Below are 25,094 nucleotides of genomic sequence, written 5' to 3' on the forward strand. Positions count from 1 at the left end.
GCGCGTCCCTGTTTCAAAAACCGGGATAAAAGCTATCCTATGTCCTTTCCCGGGACTCAAACTATCTTTATTCCAAATTTCATCAAAATCGGTTCGGTGGTTTAGGCGTGAAAGCGAGACAGACGAGTTACTTTCGCATTTATAATATTAGTATAGATCATATTAAAAGCTCATAAAAACTCATTTATTAATGCAAATAGGCTTTTAAAAAACACTTTTACACGTCCCAGTATTAACCCTACCACTGCTTTAGGACAATAAATGGGCCAGTGCTGAGAAGAAGCAGCGCAAGAAACTCAGTCACTATTCTATTATACATATTATATTCTTTAACTAGCGGCCGCCCGCGACTTCGTACGCGTAAAAACGTAGGACTTTCATACAAACTTCCAACCCCCGTTTTACCCCCTAAGGTGTGTAGTTTCGTAAAATTCCTTCTTAGCGGATGTCTACACCCTATAAGGACCTACCTGCCAAATTTCAAGTTTGTAGGTGTTTAGTTTCTAAGATTACGATACAACAACACCGTCCCGTACCGCGACCATATACCTACCTCAGACACTTACGTAATTTTGAAGACAGTTATTCGAGAAATTTCTATTACTTCTCGATAACTGTACTTGCTAAAATAGCTCATTCCCCCAGATCTAACCTAACTACAACTGCTCCTAACTAAATAAACATTCAGTTAACTCTACAGAACCCCACTTCACACGGAACCCTAAAAATCAGCACACAAAAGTGTAAAACGGGAAATGCGAACACCTGGCCGCTTACAATGGGGCAAAGAACAAAACGCAACGACTTAAAACAATACCTCGGTTTGCTGTGGCGCGAAGAAGAAACGAAACGCGTTTTTACAAGCTTTATATTTTAAAATTTATGATGGACTATGGAAAATTACAGAAAACCCCTTTTTGTCTAAAATGTTTTAAATACTGACTGAGTTTAAAAGTTGAAGCACACTTATCGACCCCGAAACGGATCGTGACCGTATCAACTCGAAGCGGTCAGTATTTTTTGTATGAAACTCCGTAATGCATCGCACACTTATTAACCGCACCGTACCGTAAGGGCTATATTTTACCGGGCCACCATGGCGGCGCAACCAGTCGCCGCTACCAACAAAATGTATACAGCTTTGCGCAACCAAACGGACACCAGGTGACTGTAACTCTCTATAGAGCTGTGTACATTTTGTTGGTAGCCGGCGACTGGTTGCGCCGCCATGGTGTCTCGGTGAAATATAGCCCTAACATAAAGGGATCAACACCGTATCGCCTTTCGTGAGCTGTGATCGCCTTTCACGCGCTGTCAATTGCGAGGAGAGACGTTTACGTTACGGTGCGGATAAGTGTGCGTTGCAGTATGGAGTTTCATACAAAGAATACTGACCGCCTCGAGTTGATATTTCCGGGTTGATAAATGTGCGACGTCCTTTAATCGCTACGTACTTTAACTTAGACCACAACAAACCCACACCTTTTTAATTTTTCAATAATTAAGAATGGGAATCGAATAGCAGTGGTCCTAGTGCATATGAATGAATAAAGTAGGTATGTCTATAATGCATTGTATTGTTCTACCCCTATAATAACCTAGACTTGTGCTCAACGACTGTAAAATATTAAATAATAGAGTAGTTTTCTATTATTCCTAGATTTTATTTAGAGGACTGGAATGTAAGTACATGACTATAAATTTTATTAGAAAGGCCATGTCATAAAATACTTCAAATAAATGAAACTCTTTCACAATGCGAACAGCTAGGGATTGGAATTCGCTGCTTGCTGCTGTCTCTCCCGAACAGCCTACCTATAATCCGGGCCTTTTCAAAGCGGGAGTGAATAGGCACTTACAGGGCAGATACATTTCCTGCCCTGTAAGTGCCTATTGACTAGTGATGAAACGGATAGTTGTTTGGCCGGATACCGGATATCCGGCCAGCTGCTAGGCCGGATAGCCGGATATCCGGCGGCCGGATAGTTGGCCCATTGTCTCGTTGCATGTCGTGACGAGTTTAGCGCCGCACAGGTGTTTCGAACGCGATCAGTGGGTCTATTAGTAGACTAGACTAGTCACTTTTCGAAAATCGAATTCATCCGAATAGAATGTCAGATTTTGCCACTTGTCTAGGGGGCAGATTAATTCGGGCGATTTTGGTTGCCATCGTGAGTGTGTGATTGAATAGCGAAAATTTATTTGGCAATATTTTGACATTAACAGATATTTACCATTTATGTATTCGTCATTAGAGATAATAGCCCAGAAAAAGAAATTAGTTTTTTGAAAGGCCTTAATATGGCTTTTTTGTAACTTTTTGGACTTTTACTAAAAGCCGTCATTGTTATAAGGCATTTTATTGATATTTGTTTACCCCAAAGATTTAATGTATTTCATTTTATTAATAGGAAATTGTCGTAGTTTTTTAATATCCGGTATCCGGCCGGATAGTGAGTTACTATCCGGTATCCGGCCGGATAGTGAGTTACTATCCGGTATCCGGCCGGATAGTAAATTTAGGCCGGATATCCGGCCTACCGGATAGTTACCGGATATCCGTTTCATCTCTACTATTGACTCTAACCATCCTAGACTGATCAGTGTTAACACACTGTAACATCTACAATTCTACATTACTGTTATTATGGAAACAATAAACATATTGAGTATGGGGTAAAATACCTGCCTTGTTCTGCATAAAAAACATGTACACATAAATACATAAGTTTAGTACAGAAAAGTAAATAAAAGTATGAAATATTCCTAGGTTTTGGTACCTAAACTGTTATTGAAACTGTATATAGGGGAACTTTGGCCTTACTATCAAAGTTGTAACCTCAAATTTTCGCCTCTAAAAACACTAAAGTATAGTTATTTCTAACCTACATCACATTTTTATCTTAACTTTACGCCCAAATAAACAAGCACTCCGAAAAACCCCAACTCATTTTTAATAACCTGCATTAAACATTTTATTTTCCATTCGAATCTCCCGCCAGTTTTCCTTTATTAATCTGTGGAATATTTTGACGGATAATGGTTTTTACTGCCGCGCCAGCACAAAGGAAAACTACTATACAGCCTTCATAGTTTTGACGATAAAAAATACAGCTTTACAGCATCGTAAAGTGTAGATAGCTCGCGTATAGCTATGATAGCTCGTAAACTAGCTCTTAAGCCTTGTTCACACTAGTCGGTTAGTAGAGTAACTCGCCTTTAGTAACTAAACTACTGATCAAAAAACCTGAACCATCTTCTGAATAATTTCGTTGCGGGTCCAATGACAGTTTAACTTTCCCCCGGGACTAATTTGACCTTCACTGGTTGGGTCTTTATTGGCGGTCAAGCTGTAGATCCTGGCTACACGGGAGTTGTAATGGTGGGAACGAGAGGTGGGAATAGTCCCGTTGATCAAATAGTCTATAAAGGTTGTCGCACAATTATCAACCCGGAAAGGGATCGTAACCGTATCAACTCGAGGCGATCAGTATTCTTTGTATGAAACTCCATACTGCACCGCACATTATCCGCACCGTAACTGTGCCGTAACGTAAACGCCTCGCCTCGCGATTGACAGCGCGCGAAAGGCAATGACAGCTCGCGAAAGGCGATACGGTGTTGATCCCTTTCCGAGTTGATAAGTTTGCTGACTAGTGGTGACTTCAAACTGGACAAACTTGACCTCCACTGGTTGGGTTTTTTATGGCGGTCAAGCTGTAGATTCTGGCTACACAGGAGTTGCAGCGGTGGGACATAGTCATAGAAAATAGTCCCGTTAGTGGTGACTAAGTTTGTTCTAGCGTTTCTTCTCAGCACTTGCTATATTTGTCTCGATGGTAGGGCCCAAAAGATAAGGAGACATGTAAAGTGCCCCTTAAGGGCTACCTTTTTTACTATATTTGACGTTCATAAGTACCACTAGTGGTCAAAATTGAATAAACTATTTTTGATTTTGATTTTTTATGAGATTTACTCGACTAGTGCGAACAAGGCATAAGCTCCCTCGGTGGTGAACAATGGTTTTATGGGATGGTATATGGTAACCAGTGGCTTCCTATCAATTACTATTTGTTAGGTCAATGGTGATGGTATCAATTGAATGTATTGAGACTTTAATCAAACATGAGGGCCCCTTGATTTAGATTTTATTTAGGGGAGTTCAGTTATGAGTGTAGTCTAGTACTTTTTCTAAACCATAGAAAATTTAAAAAAAACTTTTTTTCTAACTATGTATCTCAAGTCCTTTTTATTTTGAAAGTATTTAAATCCGTGATAAGTACTTTAGTTTTGCAGGCCAGTGTATTTATGTAAGACTAGCTTTTGCTTGCGGCTTCACCCGCGTGGAATTTAGTTTGTCACAGATCGTCATAAATTATAGCCTAATGTTATTTTGGGTTATAAACTATAATACTGCAAAGTTTCATCAAAATCCGCTCAGTTCATCAAACATCCAGCCAGACATCCAAACTTTCGCATTTATAATATTAGTAGGATAGGATTCCATTTCAAAAGGCGATACTTTGTGATAAAACGAGACCAAAAATTCCAAATCACCTCACGTTATTACGTGTATCACGTTATTATGAAAGAAAGTTTATTGGATAAAAAAATCTTTAATAATGGACGCCCTATGAGTCTCGTGTCATGATGATCATCATCATCTCAGCCACAGGACGTCCACTGCTGAACGTAGGCCTCCCCCAATGCTTTCCATGTTGCCCGGTTGGTAGCGGCCTGCGTCCAGCGCTCTGCTACTTTTACGATGTCGGTCCACCTTGTGGGTGGACGTCGCACGCTGCGTTTTCCGGTACGCGGCCTCCACTCCAGAACCTTGCTGCCCCATCGGTGTTATGATGTTTTGAGTGTCACGCGGACTGTCAGTGCGGATCGCTCCGCACAGCCGATCTGTATGAACTGCTAGGGAGCGGAGCGGTTCCTCCGGACCGCATTACTCTAAAACGCTCCGTAGAAGTTCATACAGATTGGCCGTGCGGAGCGGGTCCGCACCGGACGGTCCGCGTGACACTAAAACCAGCCTAAGCTCTCTTTTCTCCCCTTCTAAGTTCTCTTCTGTACTAAGCTCTCTTCTCTTCTCTTCCAGGCGGGGGCTGCACCTTCCCCGAGAGCTGGACCGGCAGCTGGTTCCAGTCAGGGTACCCTGGACTCATCGTCATCAACTCCACGCACATACAGTCTAAGGGCGAGTGCGCGGAGACTGAGTCTACAGACAAGTTTCTACTTTATGACAGGTCAGTAGAGTTTCTTTTGCAACCACAGCGATTATAAAGACAGTAGCCTAATGGTCATAGCACATTTTTCAACCCGGGAAGGGATCAATACCGTATTCCTTTTCGCCGCAAAATGAGGCGTTTACGTTATGGTACGGATAAGTGTGCGTTGCAGTACGGAGTTTCATTCAAAGAATACTGATCGCCTCGAGTCGATACGGTTACGATCCGTTTCCAGGTTGATAAATGGGCTTCGTCCTTTAGGCGGTTATCACACTGCGCCGCGCTCCGCCGTGATTTCATATAAAAAAACCCGCGCGCGGACGCGTTGTCAGTGTGAAGTGCCGCGCGTGTTTTCTATACAAACTGAGGTACTTGCATACAATGATTAAATCTGTCGTCCCGCGCTCCGCGGAGCGCGGCGCAGTGTGATAACCGCCTTAAGAATATCATTTTTAATGTCAGTATTTTTGATAGATTATGTGACCAAAATCGGGGTCTCTACCGTATTGAATATACGCCCGTTTTCACAAACTATGCTTGCTTAAGTGAAGCAGCAAATCGAACGCACAGCGTTGAATAGAGCTCTGTGATTTGTTCATGTGTCATCCTCGCGTGCGTCCACGCGCACTGTGATACCTCATAGTAATGTTTGTGAATACGGGCTCTATTGTCTTACCTCTATTACTCCAGCAGGAATCGTTTTTTCCGTTTTGTACCAAAACGACAGCACGCACAAATCTCTAATTTGGCGCACATTTACACCATGTTGGGAACTAATTATACGTTCTACTCGTATCACTCTAGGAGCTACTTTCCAGCTGGAGTAACGTACACCCTCTAAATAGTGATTACCTCATTGATTAGTTTTGTTGATTAACATATCTGATTAATTAGTGTGTTAATTAATATGAATTGCCAATCAACGATAATCAGTTAATAACACTAACTGAATTAGTATAGACTAGCTGTGCCCGCGACTTCGTACGCGTGAAAATAGCATTTACTTTAAGTAAGATAGCCAGTTGCTCCGTGGTTGAGGATTCCGGGTGAAGCTCGCTTCCACCTTCGGCCTGATCATCACTTACCATCAGGTGAGATACAGGCCAAGAGCTTCCTCGTTGTAGTTATCCCAACTAATATTATAAATGCGAAAGTAACTCTGTCTGTCTGTCTGTCTGTTACGCTTTCCCGCTTAAACCTCGCAACCGATTTTGATGAAATTTGGCATAGAGATAGTTTGAGTCCCGGGAAAGAACATAGGATAGTTTTTATCCCGGTTTTTGAAACAGGGACGCGCGCGATAAAGTTTTTCTGTGACAGACAAAATTCCACGCGGGCGAAGCCGCGGGCGGAAAGCTAGTCATTTGATAAGAGATAGAATAAGTATCTACGTTTTATTATAGTTAATTTAACGTTTATTACAAATTTATATTTAATTTTGTATTATTATCATTTTCAGAAGCGACGACTCATACAGATGCATGGTGATACATGAAAAGCACAAATATGTACTTCAATATAAAGAAAGTAAGTAACACACATATTTTCATATTTTAGTTATTTATTAATAACGTTTATATGCCTGCCTAAACCGTTGATGAATTATTTTGGTATAGAAATACTTGACTAGATAGGACTTGGAAAAATTAAAAGGTGGAACAATAAACGTGGCGGCACCGGTGATCGGATTATAGTTTTTATGGGACTATAAATAATAAATCTTACCATTCACACCTAGACCATTCCTGAAGGATTATTTCACTTTGCCCACATACCTACTACTAGTTCTCGAAGGAGTCGATTCGCACGCGATTTTAATACATCCGGGCGAAACGCCTACTAAAACAATATTATTAATGAGAGGGGAGTTTCGCACATTCGTGCGAATCGACTACATACTAAGCCGTTTCGTCATACAATTTGTCGGACAACAATAGAAATTGGCAGTTACTTCAGTCGTCAAAGAATTGAGATATTATAATAAAATAGCATTTATTAATTTAAATACAGGATGTCCCAAAAAGTAGTGACAAGAAAAACGGAGTTTTTTAAATGAATTGAAGTGTTTAATTATTCTGATGTAAGGACATCTAAATGACCTAAGGAGGTAATTTGGTATATTGACCACTAATATGTACTACTTATAATTCCAGGTCCCAGTTGGTCCAAGGACTCGTTATCCTCAATATGCGAACAGATCAGCGGCGACGCGCCCCTCTACTCCATGTTCAGGAAGGAGCCGCGGCCGGTACCGCAGCCCTGCCCCTTCCATCCTGCGCCCTTCACGTTCACTTATAACAGGTATTTGGAACTAGTGTTAAATATCACGTGACGACCCTAGTATTTCTGATTATCACGTGACATTACCAAGTGGTGACGCGCCTCTCTACTTAAACAGCTAAAATATCACGTGACAAAATAACAGGTGATTTTGGAACTAGTATAAATATCACGTGACGAAACTAGTGTAAAATATCACGGATCCACCAGAGCAGAGGAGAACAGAGTGGCATTAGATGTAATAAATCATTGAGTGTTGAGTAATGATAACGGTAGATTTTGGTTAATCTTATAAGGTTGTGATTGAGAGTGATTTTGGTACTAGTTTATTTATAAAAATAGCCGTTCAATTTTAACATGAGAGATATAATACTGATGTTACGTTGTCGTAACTTAACCTTATCTTACGAGCTAGAGTAGGACCCAGAGCAAGAGCCAGAGCCAGAGCCAAACCTTCGTATAAACCATGAAGTTTCCAAGAACTTCATGATGGTTCAAACTTACGTGGTGAGAAAACCAAGAACTTCATGATAGTCCAACGTTCTGGCGTTCACTGGCTCTTAGTCCATTACGACTCGAATGGTCTTAATAAAGGCTTTATTTTACGCTGCAACAAATATTTTTTCTTGTTTTCTTTCTTAACACTATCATTTGTTGTAATTCCAGGGGCACAGGCGACTGCACCAATCCCCCGTCGCGTGCCGAAGCGTGCACGGACGACTCCAGGCTACTGCTGCGGTACATGGCCTGTCCCGATGTGCCAGGGACAGAGAGCAATGGTAAGTCTTCAGGATACAGCAGTCTACTGTTGGGACATCATCATCATCATCTCAGCCATATGACGTCCACTGCTGAACATAGGCCTCCCCCAATGCTTTCCATGTTGACCGGTTGGTAGCGCCAGCGCTTTCGTGCTACCTTTATGATGTCATCGGTCCACCTTGTGGGTGGAGGTCCCACGCTGCATTTTCCGGTACGCGGCCTCCACTCCAGAACCTTGCTGCCCCATCGGCCGTCAGTTCTGCGTACTATTGTTACTGCGTATTGTTGGGACATTGGCCTGACGAATACTTGCCATTATAATAAATATCACGCAATCGAGAACTGCGGCGACGCACCTCTCTACCTAATGTTTAGGATGGAGCCCCCGGTACCGCAACCCTGCCCGTTCCATATAACAGGTAAAATATAACGGGTGATATTGGAACTAGTATAAAATATCACGTGGCGGACCTAGTACTTTCTGATTATCACTTGACGTAACCAAGTGGCGCGCTCCTCTACTTAGAACAGGTAAATATCACGTGACGGACCTAGTACTGGATATCACAGGCGACTGCACCAATGCGGTAACCTGCGGTACATGGCCTGTCCCGATGTGCTGGGGACAGAGAACAATGGTAAGTCAACTTCCAGAGTTCATCATCTGTTATTATGAAGAAATTCTGACGTTTTTCCTTTACACAAGCAAGTATAATATCCTTAAAAGGAAATTACAAACACCTTTTATAGATTAGGTTAGTCAAATGAAATAATAAAGTTACAAATCCGTAAACGAACTAAAGTCTGACAGAGCCCGACAGATTAGCAAGTTGAAGTGGCAATGGGCAGGGCACATAGTACGCAGAACTGACGGCCGATGGGGTAGCAAGGTTCTGGAATGGAGGCCGCGTACCGAAAAACGCAGCGTGGGACGTCTACAACGTGGACAGACGACATCATAAAGGTATCAGGAAGGCGCTGGACGCAGGCCGCTACCAACCGGTCTTTGTGGAAATCATTGGAGGAGGCCTATGTTCAGCAGTGGACGTCCAATGGCTGAAATGATGATGATGATGACTGTTAAACTTACGTGTACTGTTATTTCTATTCCAGTGGAGGAGTTGGTGTGCCTGGCGACGTGGAAGGAAGGCTCGACCAGGTACCTGGTGGGGCAGATATCGCAAGTGCGAAGGAACTCCATCGTCTCTGATGAGGACACCTACAGGTATCCACTTGTTTTATTATCCTTAAAATCTTAGGCAGGGCTGCACCAACTTACTTTAACTTTCACTTAAAAATCTGTAAATTTTCATACAAAAAACTCCGGTTATCGTTATAGTTACGGTCAAAGTTAGGTGGTGAAAGTCAGCCTTAGGGCTATTTTTCACCGGGACACCATGGCGGCGCAACCAGTCGCCGGCTACCAACAAATGTATGCAGCTCTATAGTTACTCACCTGGTTTGGTTGCGCAAAGCTGTATACATTTTGTTGGTAGCGGCGACTGGTTGCGCCGCCATGGTGTCCCGGTGAAATATAGCCCTTAGAAACGACGATAGCCAAAAGGTGAAGGAAGGTGTCCGACTGGCCGACTCGTGGTCTCAGGAACGCGGGTTCGATCCCCGCCACTCGACTATTGTGGCGTAGTCATAACACAAGCATTAATTTAGATTACCTCGAGGGGTTAACCCTAGATAACGAGATTAATAATAACTAGCGGCCGCCCGCGACTTCGTACCCGTGGATCCCGTTTTACCCCCTTAGGGGTGATGTTTCGTAAAATCCGTTCATAGTGAGCACCTACGTTCTAAAAGGAACCCCCATGCAAAATTTGAGACTCCTAGCACTTGTAGTTTCTGAGATTTCGTGATGAGTGAGTGAGTCAGTCAGTGACCTTTCGCTTTTATAGATGTAAAAAAAGATGTATTGTAACATGTTCATCTTTAACTAAATATCCTACGTTACGTAATTTCCAGGTGCTTCATCTACAAAGGGCAGCACAGCGATAAAAGCATGACATACAACATCGCCCAGTCCGGCGACGCGACATGCAACGGCGTGTCGTCACCGACCGATGGCAGCCGGATTATGAAGCTCACTACCAGTTAGTATACAATCCACTTGAGATATTAGAAAATCCACTTCAGACAATCCATTCCATACAATCCACTTCAGACAATCCATTCCATACAATCCACTTGAGACAATACATTCCATATAACAGTGACATAGCATGACGTACAACATCGCCCTGTCCGGCGACGCGACATGCAACGGCGTGTCATCGCCGACAGATGGCAGCCGGATTATGAAGCTTACCACCAGTTAGTATACAATGCACTTGAGATATTGGACAATCCACTTCAGACAATCCATTTCATACAATCCACTTCAGACAATCCTTTCCATACAATCCATTCCATACAATCCACTTGAGACAATACATTCTATACAATAGTGACATAGCATGACGTACAACATCGCTCAGTCCAGCGACGCGACATGCAACGGCGTGTCATCGCCGACAGATGGCAGCCGGATTATGAAACTTACCACCAGTTAGTATACAATCCACTTAAGACATTAGACAATCCAATTCAGACAATCCATTCCATACAATCCACTTCAGACAATCCATTCTACATATAATAGTGACATAGCATGACCTATAACATAGCTCAGTCCGGTGACGCGACACGCAACGGCGTCTTATCGCCGACAGACGGCAGTTGTATTATGAATCTCACTACCAGTTAGTATGTAATGCATTTGAGACAATCCATTATAGACAATTAAATTGAGAGAATCCATTCCGTTCAATCCAATTGGGACGTTCCATTCAGTACAATCCACTCCTAGTCAATCTATTCCATACAATTAACCTCTCCCAATGGCATTGGTTGGATTCCCACCTTGGGCAATTCGATTGTTTCAATTTATTTAAAAATTATTTACCAATATTCCAGGCGACGACGAGCACAACCGCTGCCACTTCCCGTCATGGATCGTGGAGCACCACAAGTGGTTCAGCCTCGACCACCAGCACCAGTACCACTTCACCACCAAGAACGCCACGCTCAAGGTCAGTAGAACTTCATCATCAGCTCATATATTTTTTGTTAATCTTTTCTTAAAGGTTTTAAACATTTGTTTGTCACCTGTCATCCGCTTTGCAACGGAGGGAAGTCGAACCTTAATTTCGAAGAACATAGGTTCTTCTGATTAATTTCGTTGCGGGTCCAATGACAGTCTAACTTTCCCCCGGGACAAACTTGGCCTTCACTGGTTGGGTTATTGGCAGTCAAGCTGTAGATCCTGGCTACACAGGAGTTGCAGTGGTGGGAACGAGAGGTGGGAATAGTCCCGTTGTATATTTTTTTTATCCCGAAGCAGTGGTAGGGTTAATACTGGGACGTGTAAAAGTGCTTTTTAAAAGCCTACTTGCAGAAACAAGTGAGTTTTATACACTCATCTAGATAGCACTCATAGAGCTGATGGCCGCTGGGGCAGGAAAGTTCGACCACGAGCCGGAAAACGAAGCGTGGGCAGGCCTCCCACTAGGTGGACCGACGATCTAGTGAAGGTGGCGGGAGGTGCCTGGATGCGAGCGGTGCAGGACCGGTTTTTGTGGAAATCCTTGGGGGAGGACTTTGTCCAGCAGTGGACGTCTTTTGGCTGAAACGAGATTTTTATGAGTTTTATGAATGTAGTACTAGCGGCCGCCCGCGACTTCGTACGCGTGGATCCCGTTTTACCCCCTTAGGGGTAGAGTTTCGTAAAATCCTTCCTTAGCGGATGCCTACGTCATAACATCTACCTGCATGCCAAATTTCAGCTCGATCCGTCCAGTGGTTTGAGCTGTGCGTTGATAGATCACTATATCAGTCAGTCAGTCCTCTTTGAGTTTTATATACACATTATATAGGGTGGAAACGATAAGTGATCTCACTCGATTATTTCTAAACTATACAAGATATCAATAAACTAGTTATCGATCCTGAAAGTGCTTCATGAGCTCTAACAAATGATATTAATAATAGGTTACAGAATAAACTGGATCTATCCGAAAAATCAATGTTTCCAGCTTCCTAATGTCCTGGACCCAAAGGAATCACAATAATTCATACACTTTTTTCTTACATTAAGATATTATTATTATTTATTGACTTTTGTTCCAGATCATGAACGGCGACAGCCTGGCCGAGGAGAAGCGCCTGGTTTGCCACTCCATCTTGGAGCAGGCGCGCGACCGCGTCACGCTCGTGGCGCACGTCACGCGAGGATGGTGAGTACCTACTTACATACAAGACATAAATTATTACAAGAACCGTTAAAAACCAGCTTTGAAATAAAATAAAAATTTAGAGATATGGTTCCACAGATCAAATAGTTCGTGATACCAAAAGTGGTCAAAAAGTTGACAACACAACCTTATTCCAATTGTAACAAAGACGTTGCGAAATTTTTGGCTACTTTGGGTGTCACGAATTGTTTGACGCTGACTGTACATAGCAATCAAACTTTTAACATCACTCTTTTTTGTAGGGGGTTAAGGAGAGATTGGAGACGTTTAGTGTTTGAAGAATGAAAGCAATGTTCTTTTCAAATAGCAACGCAGCTTTCTGCTTGTATTTATGCTCTGTAGGCTCTCCTCTTTCTCCATCTCTCTCAACTATAGTACCATTTCGCTCTAACTTTATGGCGTATCTACGAAAAACTTACTTAGGTTATATGGGCCGTTCCTATATTTTTATCATAATCAATCAATCATCTATCGTATTACAAAAATGTACTTCTTAGTGATGTAATTATTTATTGTACTTACTATCAACATACCATTCCTCTGTTCTCTCATAGTATTTGATAACTTATTCCAGATTTTTAGGTGTTTCCACTACCGTAGAGAGATCGCGGAGGGCATGATAAAAACTGTGTTTTAACAGGCACGGAAGGTTTTATGTGGGACTCATCTCACTCATCGCAGGGACCCACCAAAATTACTCTGCTTTTGTTAGTTTAGCACTATAGTCTGGTCTGTGAGCACATAGAATTTTGTACGACTGTGCGACGGGCGCCCGCATTGAGTGTGCGAGCGCGACAGCGACATAATTACGCGCGAGCGATAAGGATGGGTAGCTTGAGGTCATTGGACAAAATTCTACGTGCTCACAGACCGGGCTTTAGATGGCGTTTCAAATCGTCCAAGGATATAAATTGCTGTTCTTCTTCCAGCGAGTCCGGCCACGTGTGCCTGAAGTTCTACCAGCGAGCCAGCGGCGTGCTGGAGCTGCAGCAGGGCTCCGCGCTGTGGGAGGCGCCCGACGACGCCTGCGCGCAGCCCGACACCCCGCCCTACGTCACGCTTATTAGTAAGTACATAGATGAATAATATGTACCTTAGTAGGGTTTAGTGTGACAGACAAAATCTCGTTGACCTTTAGAAGTCGTCCTATTGAAAAACAGTCCTAAATCCGTATTCACGTGTCATTTCAATAGAACGATTACTCGATAGGATCGCAACTCAATGATTTGTCATTAAAAGAAGAACGGTCATCTGTGACCCAGGCCCGACAGAAACGAGACATACCTCAGTTTTTTTGTCATGTCTTAATTAGTTAAATTATATATTTTTTATATTCGAAATCTATGTATAACACCAAAATATTACCCTTTGTTTTTGTTTAGGCGTTATACTAAAAGTAATACAAAATGCCTATTTATCACCAAAATTGGTAAATGTATGTACCTAAATGTCTATTACAGCTGCTATAGAATGTATCTAGGTGACCTGGAGATACAGCCGGATTATACAGGGTGGAAAAAATAATAAGTTACAAAATCCAAAAATTCAATGTTACCAGCTTCCATAATCTGTACCCTATTAATGGTACCATTTGAAAGAGCTCGTGAAGCACGTTCAGAACCAGTAACTAGTTTTCGATATCTTGTATAGTTTAGAAATAATCGAGTGAGATCACTTATCGTTCCATATGTATAACCACCCTGTATAATCCGGTTGTATCTCCAGGTCACCTACATACATTCCATAGCAGCTGTAATAGACATTTAGGTACATACATTTACCAATTTTGGTGATAAATAAGCATTTTGTATTAGTTTTTGTATAACGCCTAAACAAAAACAAAGGGTAATATTTTGGTGTTATACATAGATTTCGAATATAAAAAATATATAATTTAACTAATTAAGACGAGACAAAACAACTGAGGTATGTCTCGTTTCTGTCGGGTCTGGGTTTTTTTTGTATGGGGCGTGACCGTTCTTCTTTGACGTTTAATCACTTGAACCAATCTTCAAAATAGGTTAGGTGATGAATACCGCGGAGGTAACGATTGAATACGCATAAAAACGAAATCGAAACAAAATCAGGCGATTAACACGTGGATACGAAAAGTGACTCTAGCGATCAAATCGCTTGCATGTCGTTGGAAGTTTTGTTACGTGAATTAGGTTATGTTCATCTCCCCAACTATAACAAAACACGCACGGCGTACTCTCCTGGGATGTTTAAAAAGGCATTCGTAGTGAGTGACGTACGCGCGCGTATTCTTCCCATTGTGACTTGTAATAAAATTATAAATTTGCAATAGAAAGGAGAAAAAATTCGCGTTCGCACTGGTTTAGAGCACTCGTTCCCACCGCTGCAACTCCTGTGTAGCCAGGATCTTCAGCTTGACCGCCAATAACCCAACAGTGAAGGCCAAGTTTGTCCCGGGGGCAAGTTTAACTGTCATTGGACCCGCAACAGTAGCAGGAGTTCGAAGATAAGGTTCGACTTCCCTCCAGTGCAAAGCGGATGACAGGTGACAAAACAAAGCTTCTAGCAGCCAGCTTCTGAACTACAGCAGGGCTCCGCGCTGTGGGAGGCGCCCGACGACGCCTGCGCGCAGCCCGAGACCCCGCCCTACGTCACGCTCATCAGTGAGTCACAGAATAATATTTATACTACTGTGTTACTTATAGTCTGTCCGCGAGCACGTAGAATTTTGTCCAATGACCCCAAGCTACCCATCCTTATCGCTCGCGCGTAATTATATTGCTGTCGCGACTCTGCAACGGGCGCCCGCAGTGAGTGTGCGAGCGCGACAGCAACATAATTACGCGCGAGCCGATATAGCCGCCAGTGGCTGAGCTCCAGCAGGGCTCCGCGCTGGGGTGTCATACTTGCTATCGAACGTCGAAGTATCTATTGTCTAGATATTGACAACTTTGCATCAACGGGTCGCTACATCTACGGTACTCTATATTAATTAGTACGTTACAATGAATGTTTTGTTATCGAACGTCGATGTATTTATTGTCTAGATATCGACAACTATGCATCAACGGGTCGCTACATATACAGTACTCCATAATAATTAGTAGGTACGTTACAATGAATGTTGAAGATGGCGAATTTTCTCTTAAGATCCGTCATTTCATCGCTTTAGCGTATTTACCACCTATAGAGATACCGTCAGTTTTCGCACTTTTGAAGGAAAATGTTTTTCCAACAGATGATACTAGAATTGTGGAATGGTTTGAAACCAATTACGTGAACGGAAAACTGGTATCGCGAAATACTGGTGACTCAAAACTAACTATACGTAGAACAGTCCCAGTATTTCCTCCAGAATTGTGGTCAGTGCACCATAACAACAGTAATTTGCCGAGGACTCAAAATAAAATTGAAGCGTGGCACAGACGCTGGAACTCCTTAATGGATAATAAAAAAATGGGTCTTTATGTCACAATTGGTGAGCTAAAAAAAGAACAAGCAGCCACCAACTTAACAATTGCCAGAATGGAAAGCGGGGTACCAGCTACTCCACCTAGAAAGAAAAAGAGGATGCATCAAGAAGCAATCTCGCGGTTTCTTGAACGGCGTGACTATAGTATGGATGTTTTTCAATTTCTGAAAGGAATAGCAAGCAATTCTTTTTTATAGTAGGTATCATACACAATAAGATACTTTAACTTTAACTTTACTTTAAACATGTACTAATTAATTACTTTATTTCATTATTTAAATACACAATTATGTATGATTAAAAAATTGTTTTTTCTTAATACTTTACCTTTTAGTACAAAATTTGGTAGGAAAATATTACTTACCCACCCTGAGAAGTTCGTTATTTACCCACCGCGACTTTTGATGTCATGACACTGATTAAACAACCGATTGATTTCATGACTTTTAATATGGAGTACCGTAGATGTAGCGAGCCGTTGATTTCATGACTTTTAATAGGCGTGCCTCCACAGCCAACATTTTAAATTAGAAAAAAAAGGTAGATAAAGCCTGGTCCGTGAGTACGTAGAATTTTGTCCAATGACCCCAAGCTACCCATCCTTATCGCTCGCGCGTAAGTTGCTGTCGCGCTCGCACACTCACTGCGGGCGCCCGTCGCACAGTCGCGACAGCAATATAATTACGCGCGAGCGATAAGGATGGGTAGCTTGGGGTCATTGGACAAAATTGTACGTGCTCCCGGACCAGACTATAGCGAGCCAGTGGCGTGCTGGAGCTGCAGCAGGACGAGTCCACAGAATAATCTCCCGAGGGCCCGGATTGATTTGGCGCCTCGCCTCCTGGCTTGCCTTAACCGGCCAGGAGTGGAGTAGCAAGAGCAGAACCTATGCTCCAGGTTGGAAGTGTAAAATGTCATAACGCCGGGGGCATGCTGACCGATAACGCGATCTTGCACACCAATGTTGCTGCTCTCGCTGCCATCTGGCAGCTTTTAATGGGACGGCCCATTTAGTGAGCGGCGAGTCTCCGTCTGCCGTAATTATCAAGATGAGACAAGAAGCTCGCTTCCACCTTCGGCCTGATCATCACTTACCATCAGGTGAGATACAGGCCAAGAGCTTCCTCGTTGTGGATAAAAAAAAAAAAAAAAAAAAACATTTGATGTGGCAGGCGTCCCGAAGTCTCATCAATATCCCGGCATCCAGTCCAGCAATTTCCCACCCATAGACCCGGTTTAGTTCCCACCTCTAGTACTTGCACTTAGAGGGTGCTGTCTTTGGTAATCGTCATCATCATTTCAGCCACAGGATGTCCACTGCTGAACATAGGCCTCCCCCAATGATTTCCATGTTGATCGATTGGTAGCGGCCTGTGTCCAGCGCCTTTCTGCTACCTTTATTATTATTTTTTTATCCACAAAGTGGAAGCTCTCACTCACCTGATGGATGATAAGGCCGAAGGCGAAAGCGAGCTTCACCCGGAAACCTCAAGACTTAGAACAGCTCTACCACCAATCAAACCGAACAGAATAATCTGCCCCCACTGGGACTCGAACCCGGGACCTCTGCGTCTGTAGCAGGTGGTCTTACCACTAGACCACAGAGGCGGTTAATCTATCTAACCAATGGTATTAACAATTTATCCTCCATTCCAGCGACGTACCTGACGCCGTCACGCTGCCCGGTGTTCGGACGCTACTCCGTGGTGAATTCTCTCGCCGACCGGCGCAAGCGGCGACAGCAGACTACTATAGGTGAGCTAACATTAATATCATCATCATCATCATCATCATCATCATCATGTAGATATATCACAGATCACAGAAAGTAAAGGAAGATGTGACAAGGGGGCGGGGCTGGTGTCGCAGCAATATGCCCAAAACAGAACAAATTACTAGTGACAGCAATGATGACAGCAGCGACGACATAATGTAAATAGTTTACATTGCTTGCGTATGGGTACTGATACCGCAGTGGGTAATAAGCACATATTTTGATTACTTTGTGTGTGAACTGAAGCGAACTAATCACAGAGCTCTATTCAACGCTGTGCGTTCGATTTGCTGTCAGTCAGTCCTTAAGGATAGCGTGGATTAGCGGGTTGTTGCGCCGAATTTTGTCAGTGTGTGCGTGCGCGCCGCATACGTATTGGCGCGCGCTCACATACAAACCGCGCTCGGTGAGTTTCTATGAAGATGACCTACTCATTTGTATTTACTCTGTTACAACTACGTCGTAGAAGTCGTTTAGAGTCGTGGGTTCGATTTCCGCTTTAGGTTGCTAGATTTTTTCAAGTTATTTATAATTTATAACTTACAATGTTGTGAATTCACGCTAACATTGTAACTTTGTCCCCAGGCGATCCTGATCCCAACGAAGCAGCCGAGTGCTACCAAGGCTCGTACGACAGTGCCAGCTTCAACTGTGGAGCCTCGCAGGACACCATTGAGTTCAAGTCGCACTGCCTGACTACTGGTGAGTAGCTGAAGATTGTCTGTAGGCACTCCTAGGAGCTTAGAGATTGTCTACAGATACCCCTTGGAGCTCAGAAATGTCTGTAGGCGCCCTTTGGATCTTGAAGATTGTCTATAGGCGCCCCTTTTGTTTATAGGTGTCGCATGAGTCTATTATGGTCTATCGTCGCCCCTAGTTTTGATCTTAGAGACCTTCTATTTAATCCTAGTTTTGATTTTAGAGACCTTCTATAGTTGCCTTCTGCTGATGGATTGGTCTTGGGACATTATTTACCCGCTACCCCCTGTCAATATTTTATTTTTCTAGGACGTCTTTATGCTGAGTATGACAGTACTTCTTGTCGTATTACAGTGTACAGACTAGAGCACATCACAGATACATCTAGCTTAACATTACATTGGAGAGTTACGGCGCTAGGTGGCAGAAAGTGGAACTAAATTAAATGAACTGTACGGCTAGCACGCAAAACTTTCGAGTTCGAATCGTTTGCGTATTCGAATCGCTATCAAAAGATTTATGCAATAGCGCCCTTGTGAACGTGTCGTAAAGTGAACTTATTATGAGAAATGGTTGCACGAATATTATTTTGAGGATCAAAATTGTCACGTTATCGTTTAATTCGAAGGTTGAGTATCGAATTTTGTCGAATACACAAACCATTCGAAGACGAAAGTTGTTAATGCTAGAGTCGATCGACCCAAGTCATTTGCCTAGCTGTTTGATGGAATGGCTGAATATTATTCAGGCCGCCGTTTAATAAAAAGGCTAGGGCTGTTGATTGAAGGCTAATTAAGGTCATAGCAGACTTATTAACTCGGAAAGGGGTCATCACCTTTCGCGCGCTGTCAACCGCGAGGTGACGTTAACATTACGGTGCGGATACAGAATAATAATAAGTACTACGTACAGAAGTTTTACTTCGCGAAGGTATTTAAAAAAATGTATGCTCAATGTCATTAACAATATGGTGTAATTTAGCCTGTCTCAAGAGTCAAGCACCATTTTGTTGACAAACGTCAGTGATCGGCACTGCGCCGAAGCTATAGGGCTGACTTCCGTAAAAATAAGTGTGCGTTGCAGTATGAACTAAGAGTATGAATGGAATTTTATGTGCTACGTTCTTTAAGCTTTGGCTGCGACATATCTAATATCTATTTAAATTACATCTTAGACCTATCCATTTGTAATCACTCACTTAACTCCACTTACTGGCAGTGGAGTAGTGTCACAAATTTAATTTCAAAGTGCAACAACTATTTGAAAGAAAGAAAAATTATTTATTTGGTACTAAATTTGTCTATTTTCCAGTGTACACGTGCTACGGCAGCTGGCAGGAGGGTTCCCTCGGCTTCGTGGTGGCGGCGGCCGGCCCGCGCGCGCCCCGACCTGACACATTCTGTTTCATCTACACCGCGCACGCTGCTAACGGTACTTTAACTACCCTACTAAAGCCTGGTCCGTGAGCACGTAGAATCCCGTCCAATGACCCCAAGCTACCCATCCCTATCGCTCGCGCGTAAATATGTTGCTGTCGCGACTGTGCGACGGGCGCCCGCAGTGAGTGTGCGAGCGCGACAGCAACATAATTACGCGCGAGCGATAGGGATGGGTAGCTTGGGGTCATTNCCCAAGCTACCCATCCCTATCGCTCGCGCGTAAATATGTTGCTGTCGCGACTGTGCGACGGGCGCCCGCAGTGAGTGTGCGAGCGCGACAGCAACATAATTACGCGCGAGCGATAGGGATGGGTAGCTTGGGGTCATTGGACGGGATTCTACGTGCTCACGGACCAGGCTTTAATATTTTAAATGTGAAAGTTTCTGAGGCTTTTATTACTAATTTACACTTAAATCACTAAATACCTACTTAGGTATATGAAGTTTGATAAAAGGTATTTTGAGACCCAAAGAAAACCATAGCACAGTTTTTACTTAGATTTTTGGAGCGGTAAGGAAAAGAGTAGAGCTAAAGAGTGAGCTTCGTTAGTGTTTTTCTTTATTGTTTTTCAGTCTGCTTGCTTTTTGCCAGTCTTTACAGAGTGTAGTTTTTACTTCGATTTGTTTTATTAATAAAACGCTTTTCTTTCCTTCCAGAGTCCCGCTCCATGTCGCGCGGCTTGTCTCTGAGTGCAGCGCGCGCTTGCTCGCGCTCGCTTATTCCTGGCGCCGGCGGCGAGCGAGCGTATAACCTCACACTCAACGGTAAATATCCAAAAAAACTCATTTAATTTTTGCAAGTAAAGCCCGGTCTGTGAGCACGTAGAATTTTGTCCAATGACCCCAAGCTACCCATCCTTATCGCTCGCGCGTAAGTTGCTGTCGCGCTCGCACACTCACTGCGGGCGCCCGTCGCACAGTCGCGACAGCAATATAATTACGTGCGAGCGATAAAGATGGGTAGCTGGGGTCATTGGATAAAATTCTACGCGCTCACAGACCAGACTAGGCTTTCAAAAAGCACTTTTACACGTCCCAGTATTAACCCTACCGCTGCTTCGGGACAATAAATGGGCCAGTGCTGAGAAGAAGCGCAAGAAACTCAGTCACTAATGTCAGCTTCTTTTTCAAGGGCTTACTGTGTTTAAAATACATAGTTATAAATATTGATGCGAGCTAGGCAGATAAACATCCCAAACATTTTCGTTAAGGTACTTTAAGAGTAGGCGCACACCGTTGATTTTTCGTCGGCCGATAGTTTAGTCGGGCAGGCAGTTGATCAGTATGTGTATGGGAGTGCGCACACTACGCCGATTCGATTTGGCCGATTCTTCATACAAATTAGAATCGGGCACAACTATCGGCCAACTAAAAATCAACGGTGTGCGCCTACTCTTAATATGAGCTTGAATTTAATTTCAAACACACACTTCTGTGTTCACACGACAGTGTAGTTTTGCAAGATCCTGCATCCTAAAACTAGATTACCGTCGGAAATGGCCCTAAGCCAGTAGAATTAAATCAAATCAACTTTATCAGTAGCTCAAAATTTTAATTTAAATATCTGTCGAGTATGCAAATTACTGATCACAATTTCAATTTTAACTTTCTCTTTCCAGGCACGTGCGAGCAGAGCAGCAAATACAACAGCGACGCGTCCCGTCTCACTTCCACAGCTCTGATCTTACTGTGCGTGCTCGCTTACAGATGATACCGCGGCGCGTAGGCTGTTCACCCTTGTGCCGTGGTTTGGTTTTAGATTAAAAAGTAAAACGTCAACGTCAAATTTTGGCGCGCTCGTAAACATCAATGTCAGATTTTGGCGCGTTAAATTCGGGCTTGGAATTTGCACAGATTATAAAGCTTGGTGTCGGTTTTGGAACGATTTTTTTAGATTTGTGATAACATCAAAATTATTGACCAATTTTATACATTTTTAAAGCGGAATGCGGATTGGTTTGGTATTAGGATATGGAATAAAATTAATGAAAATGTACCAGTGAAAAAAATTTTATAGTAATTAATTTTATCCGTCAAATAACACCCTTAAAAATCACTCTTATATCATCGAAAACAAAGATTAAGTTTGGTTGAATATAAACACCTTGAACATTCTAAAAAAATACTAAAGTAGGTATTCCAAGTCCGAATCTGAATCGCTGAATCTATGATTTTTACATAAACAACTCAATTCTTGCCACAGCATTTTTGAACTTCATGCAGATGATATAGAGTTCAATATTCCCTTATTTTTTTTGTAATTCAAGCCAGTTAACTGACAGTTGTATAATAGACAACCAATAGGAATGGCATAGATGGCATTTTGGCCAATGAGAATCGTATAAATTGACAGGTCAAAGGTCAGTTACTGATTTTAATTTCAAAATTAGAATTCAATAGAGATACAGGATCCTCTATGAATAAAATGTATTATCATTTATAGGGGTGTATGTGAAATAGTTAAATGTTTTTAATAATTATTGGGTATAAGACAATATACTTAGTGACAGTTTCACAACTGCCTGATAAACTCCTTGTTAGATGCCAGCCCTAGTGATGCGCTACCTCTGGACTTCGGCTTGACACTACTTTTTGGGACATCCTGTATACAGGCATGGTCACTGTGTAAATTAACTATTTTTTGGTACGCCCCTATGATAATAATATGATTGCATCAAAAAATCTCTTAAAATAATATTCTGAGCGCGAATATTTTTCTTTAAAAAATTGGGTAGAAACTTTTTAATAAAATCAAACCACGACCAAGCTCTAGCAAAGTTAGCGTACTCGGTTATAACAAATTTAGTCTTGCTTTGATTGTGATAAAGTGCATATTCGAGAGAACATGCGATTCGGATGCATTTAATAACTTTCCAGTGTAATTTTTGGCAGCTTTTTTTATTCTTTGCGTGTCACAGACATAGTAAACACTAATTTGTCCATGTTTTTATGTTATTTTAATCTATGATTTTTTTTACACAAAATGGAATTTCTATAAAATTTAGTTTTAGGTTAGGCGACAACAAAACAATGTTGAAAAGAAACGAAGCAACGTGATCAAATTGTATATAAAAGGTATAGTTGGTGATGATAAATATGCGATTTTAAATTATCTTTGTAATTTAAACTTTAATTTTACCGTTTAATTTAAAATAGGACGTATCCATCGCCTCTGCCATCGTGTTGCATTTAAAAATTGAGTTTTTTTTAAATATTTTTTTTAAATTGGCAGAGTTTGTACAATACTTATAATGATATAAATAATTTATAGAGAAAAACGCTTTCGAAGTATACATAAAATTTGTACTGTATGCTAAATATTATACAGATTAAAAATTAAGACTAAATTAATTAGATAGACATAAATGTAGAAAAAATTATGCTCAGCATTTCTTTTTATTGTTTTTCTTTTTTGAATACGTCCACTTTTCTTCATTATTTTACTTTTTTGAGTTATAAGAATGAAATCGGATAAACTTTTAGAATTTACGAACCTTTTGGTTAAAAATATTTTTTTTGGAGCTCATTTGCTCAACATACCAGTGATTAAAATTAAAACAACTCATTTTTAGGTTTTATCAATATTGGAGTAAAAAGATAACTACTTAAAAATGCCCTATGTTTAAAATATTTTTTTGATGCCATCCTTATTTTACTTTCCTATTAAAAACAATGTACAGTTTATCCGATTTCATTTCGTATTTAATTGAAACATTTAATAATAGGTGTTACTTCTGTACTTTTTCATTTGAACTTTCTCAAAAATCATTGTATATCTTGACCAATAGTAGATTAAAAAATATATAATTGCTCATACGAAAAAATAGTTGGGGATTTTATTTGTGATATAAAATTATTTTAAGGTTATAAAAAAAGTAAATAAATATGTAAATACATCTAGAACCGTGTTCCCTGCGCAATTGGTTTCCTGAATTTTTTGTGATAATCTCTATGACAGCTATTATTTTCCTAGTTCTAAGATCAAAGAATTGACGACAATGCTTGCCTACAATGAAAATTGTTTAAAACAACTAACAAATATAAAAATGTAGCCCAAAAAGACTATTGTAAATAAAACTAGCTGGATAATTTATATACAATCATATTTTATAGGTGTAAACGCATTTTTAATAAAATACAGGATGAAAGTATTAATTTTTAAATAACCGAAGATAATAAATAGCGATAGGTTATATTGAAAAATTAAAACTAAAGATTTCTTACAGCCATTTTTTAATTCATTTTTTTCGTCGGTTAAAATGATGTTACGTGCACAACATGTTAAAGTAAAATCACAATTAGCGTAAGGAAGCTTCGTGTTTTTATTTATTTATTAAATAAATAAGCGGAATTCACATGTGAATAAGTGCACTAACGATTTATGTAAAAAAATCTATAATACTCTAAATTGTAATTTACGGCTTGTAAATATGTTTTTAATTTTTCGGCTAGGGGCATTGAATGTTTACATTTTTTTTTTGTGATAAATTCCGGCTTTTTTGGACTACTTTGTGTAAAGGTTACTTTGGTATTCTTTTGCTTTTTTGTAAAACAATTGGTCACGCCACGAGATACGATTTGTAACTATTAATGTGTAAGCCTATTATTATATTTTGATTACTGAAATATATTTGAAAATCAAATATCATAGTTTTTTTTATCTCCTTGTATTCTACCTCAGCTCCTCTACGATAATTTTTAACACGGTCTGAAACTTATTTGAATATTGTTCTCGCAAGGAAGCTGGAAGCATTGAATTTTCAGATAGTTCCAGTTTATTCTGTAAACTGTTATTGGTACCGTTTGATCTTTCAAACGGTACCAATGCTCATGAAGCACTTTCAGGATCAGTAACCAGTTTTTCGATATATTGTATAGTTTAGAAATAATATAGTGAGATCACTTATCGTTTCTATCCTGTATATGTATTGTCCACAGGGTATTTTAAATTTTATATGTGAGTCACGTTAAAGTGTACATATGAAAATAGATGAAACTAGACCTATTTTTATCGACAAAAAAGAGGTCAAAAATTTTTTGAGATTTTTTTTTAATTTTTTATAGAATTTTTTTTCTTCCAATTACTTATTGTAAAGAAAACGTAATAACTTTTAAACTAAGCGGTATATCCTGATAAAATAAAAACAGTAATAATTC

The 25,094-nt window shown here is 41.1% G+C and overlaps 1 protein-coding gene across 1 annotated transcript; it reads left to right on the forward strand.

The window, feature by feature from the left end:
- Positions 1 to 4,019: 4,019 nt before the first annotated feature.
- On the forward strand, positions 4,020 to 24,580 carry LOC114361308 (uncharacterized). The gene is made up of 16 exons (XM_028316301.1): positions 4,020 to 4,035; positions 5,084 to 5,252; positions 6,694 to 6,761; positions 7,388 to 7,535; positions 8,181 to 8,293; positions 9,390 to 9,501; positions 10,251 to 10,378; positions 11,241 to 11,356; positions 12,453 to 12,559; positions 13,507 to 13,570; positions 15,144 to 15,216; positions 17,682 to 17,780; positions 18,385 to 18,501; positions 19,810 to 19,929; positions 20,595 to 20,702; positions 21,557 to 24,580. The coding sequence occupies exons 1-16, from the start codon at positions 4,020 to 4,022 to the stop codon at positions 21,646 to 21,648; spliced, it is 1,650 nt and encodes a 549-aa protein (XP_028172102.1). The 3' UTR covers positions 21,649 to 24,580.
- The last annotated feature ends 514 nt before the right edge of the window (positions 24,581 to 25,094 follow it).

Source organism: Ostrinia furnacalis, unplaced genomic scaffold (assembly GCF_004193835.3).
Source record: "Ostrinia furnacalis isolate ACB-3 unplaced genomic scaffold, ASM419383v2 OfSCF5553, whole genome shotgun sequence".
Classification (NCBI taxonomy): Eukaryota; Metazoa; Arthropoda; class Insecta; order Lepidoptera; family Crambidae; genus Ostrinia; species Ostrinia furnacalis.

Bases quoted from the DNA above. Each gene is read 5' to 3' on its own strand.
- LOC114361308 (XM_028316301.1), top strand. The intron at 8,294-9,389 runs GTAAGTCTTCAG...TTTCTATTCCAG, and splicing joins GCCAGGGACAGAGAGCAATG to TGGAGGAGTTGGTGTGCCTG. The intron at 13,571-15,143 runs GGCTCCGCGCTG...GAACTACAGCAG, and splicing joins GCGTGCTGGAGCTGCAGCAG to GGCTCCGCGCTGTGGGAGGC.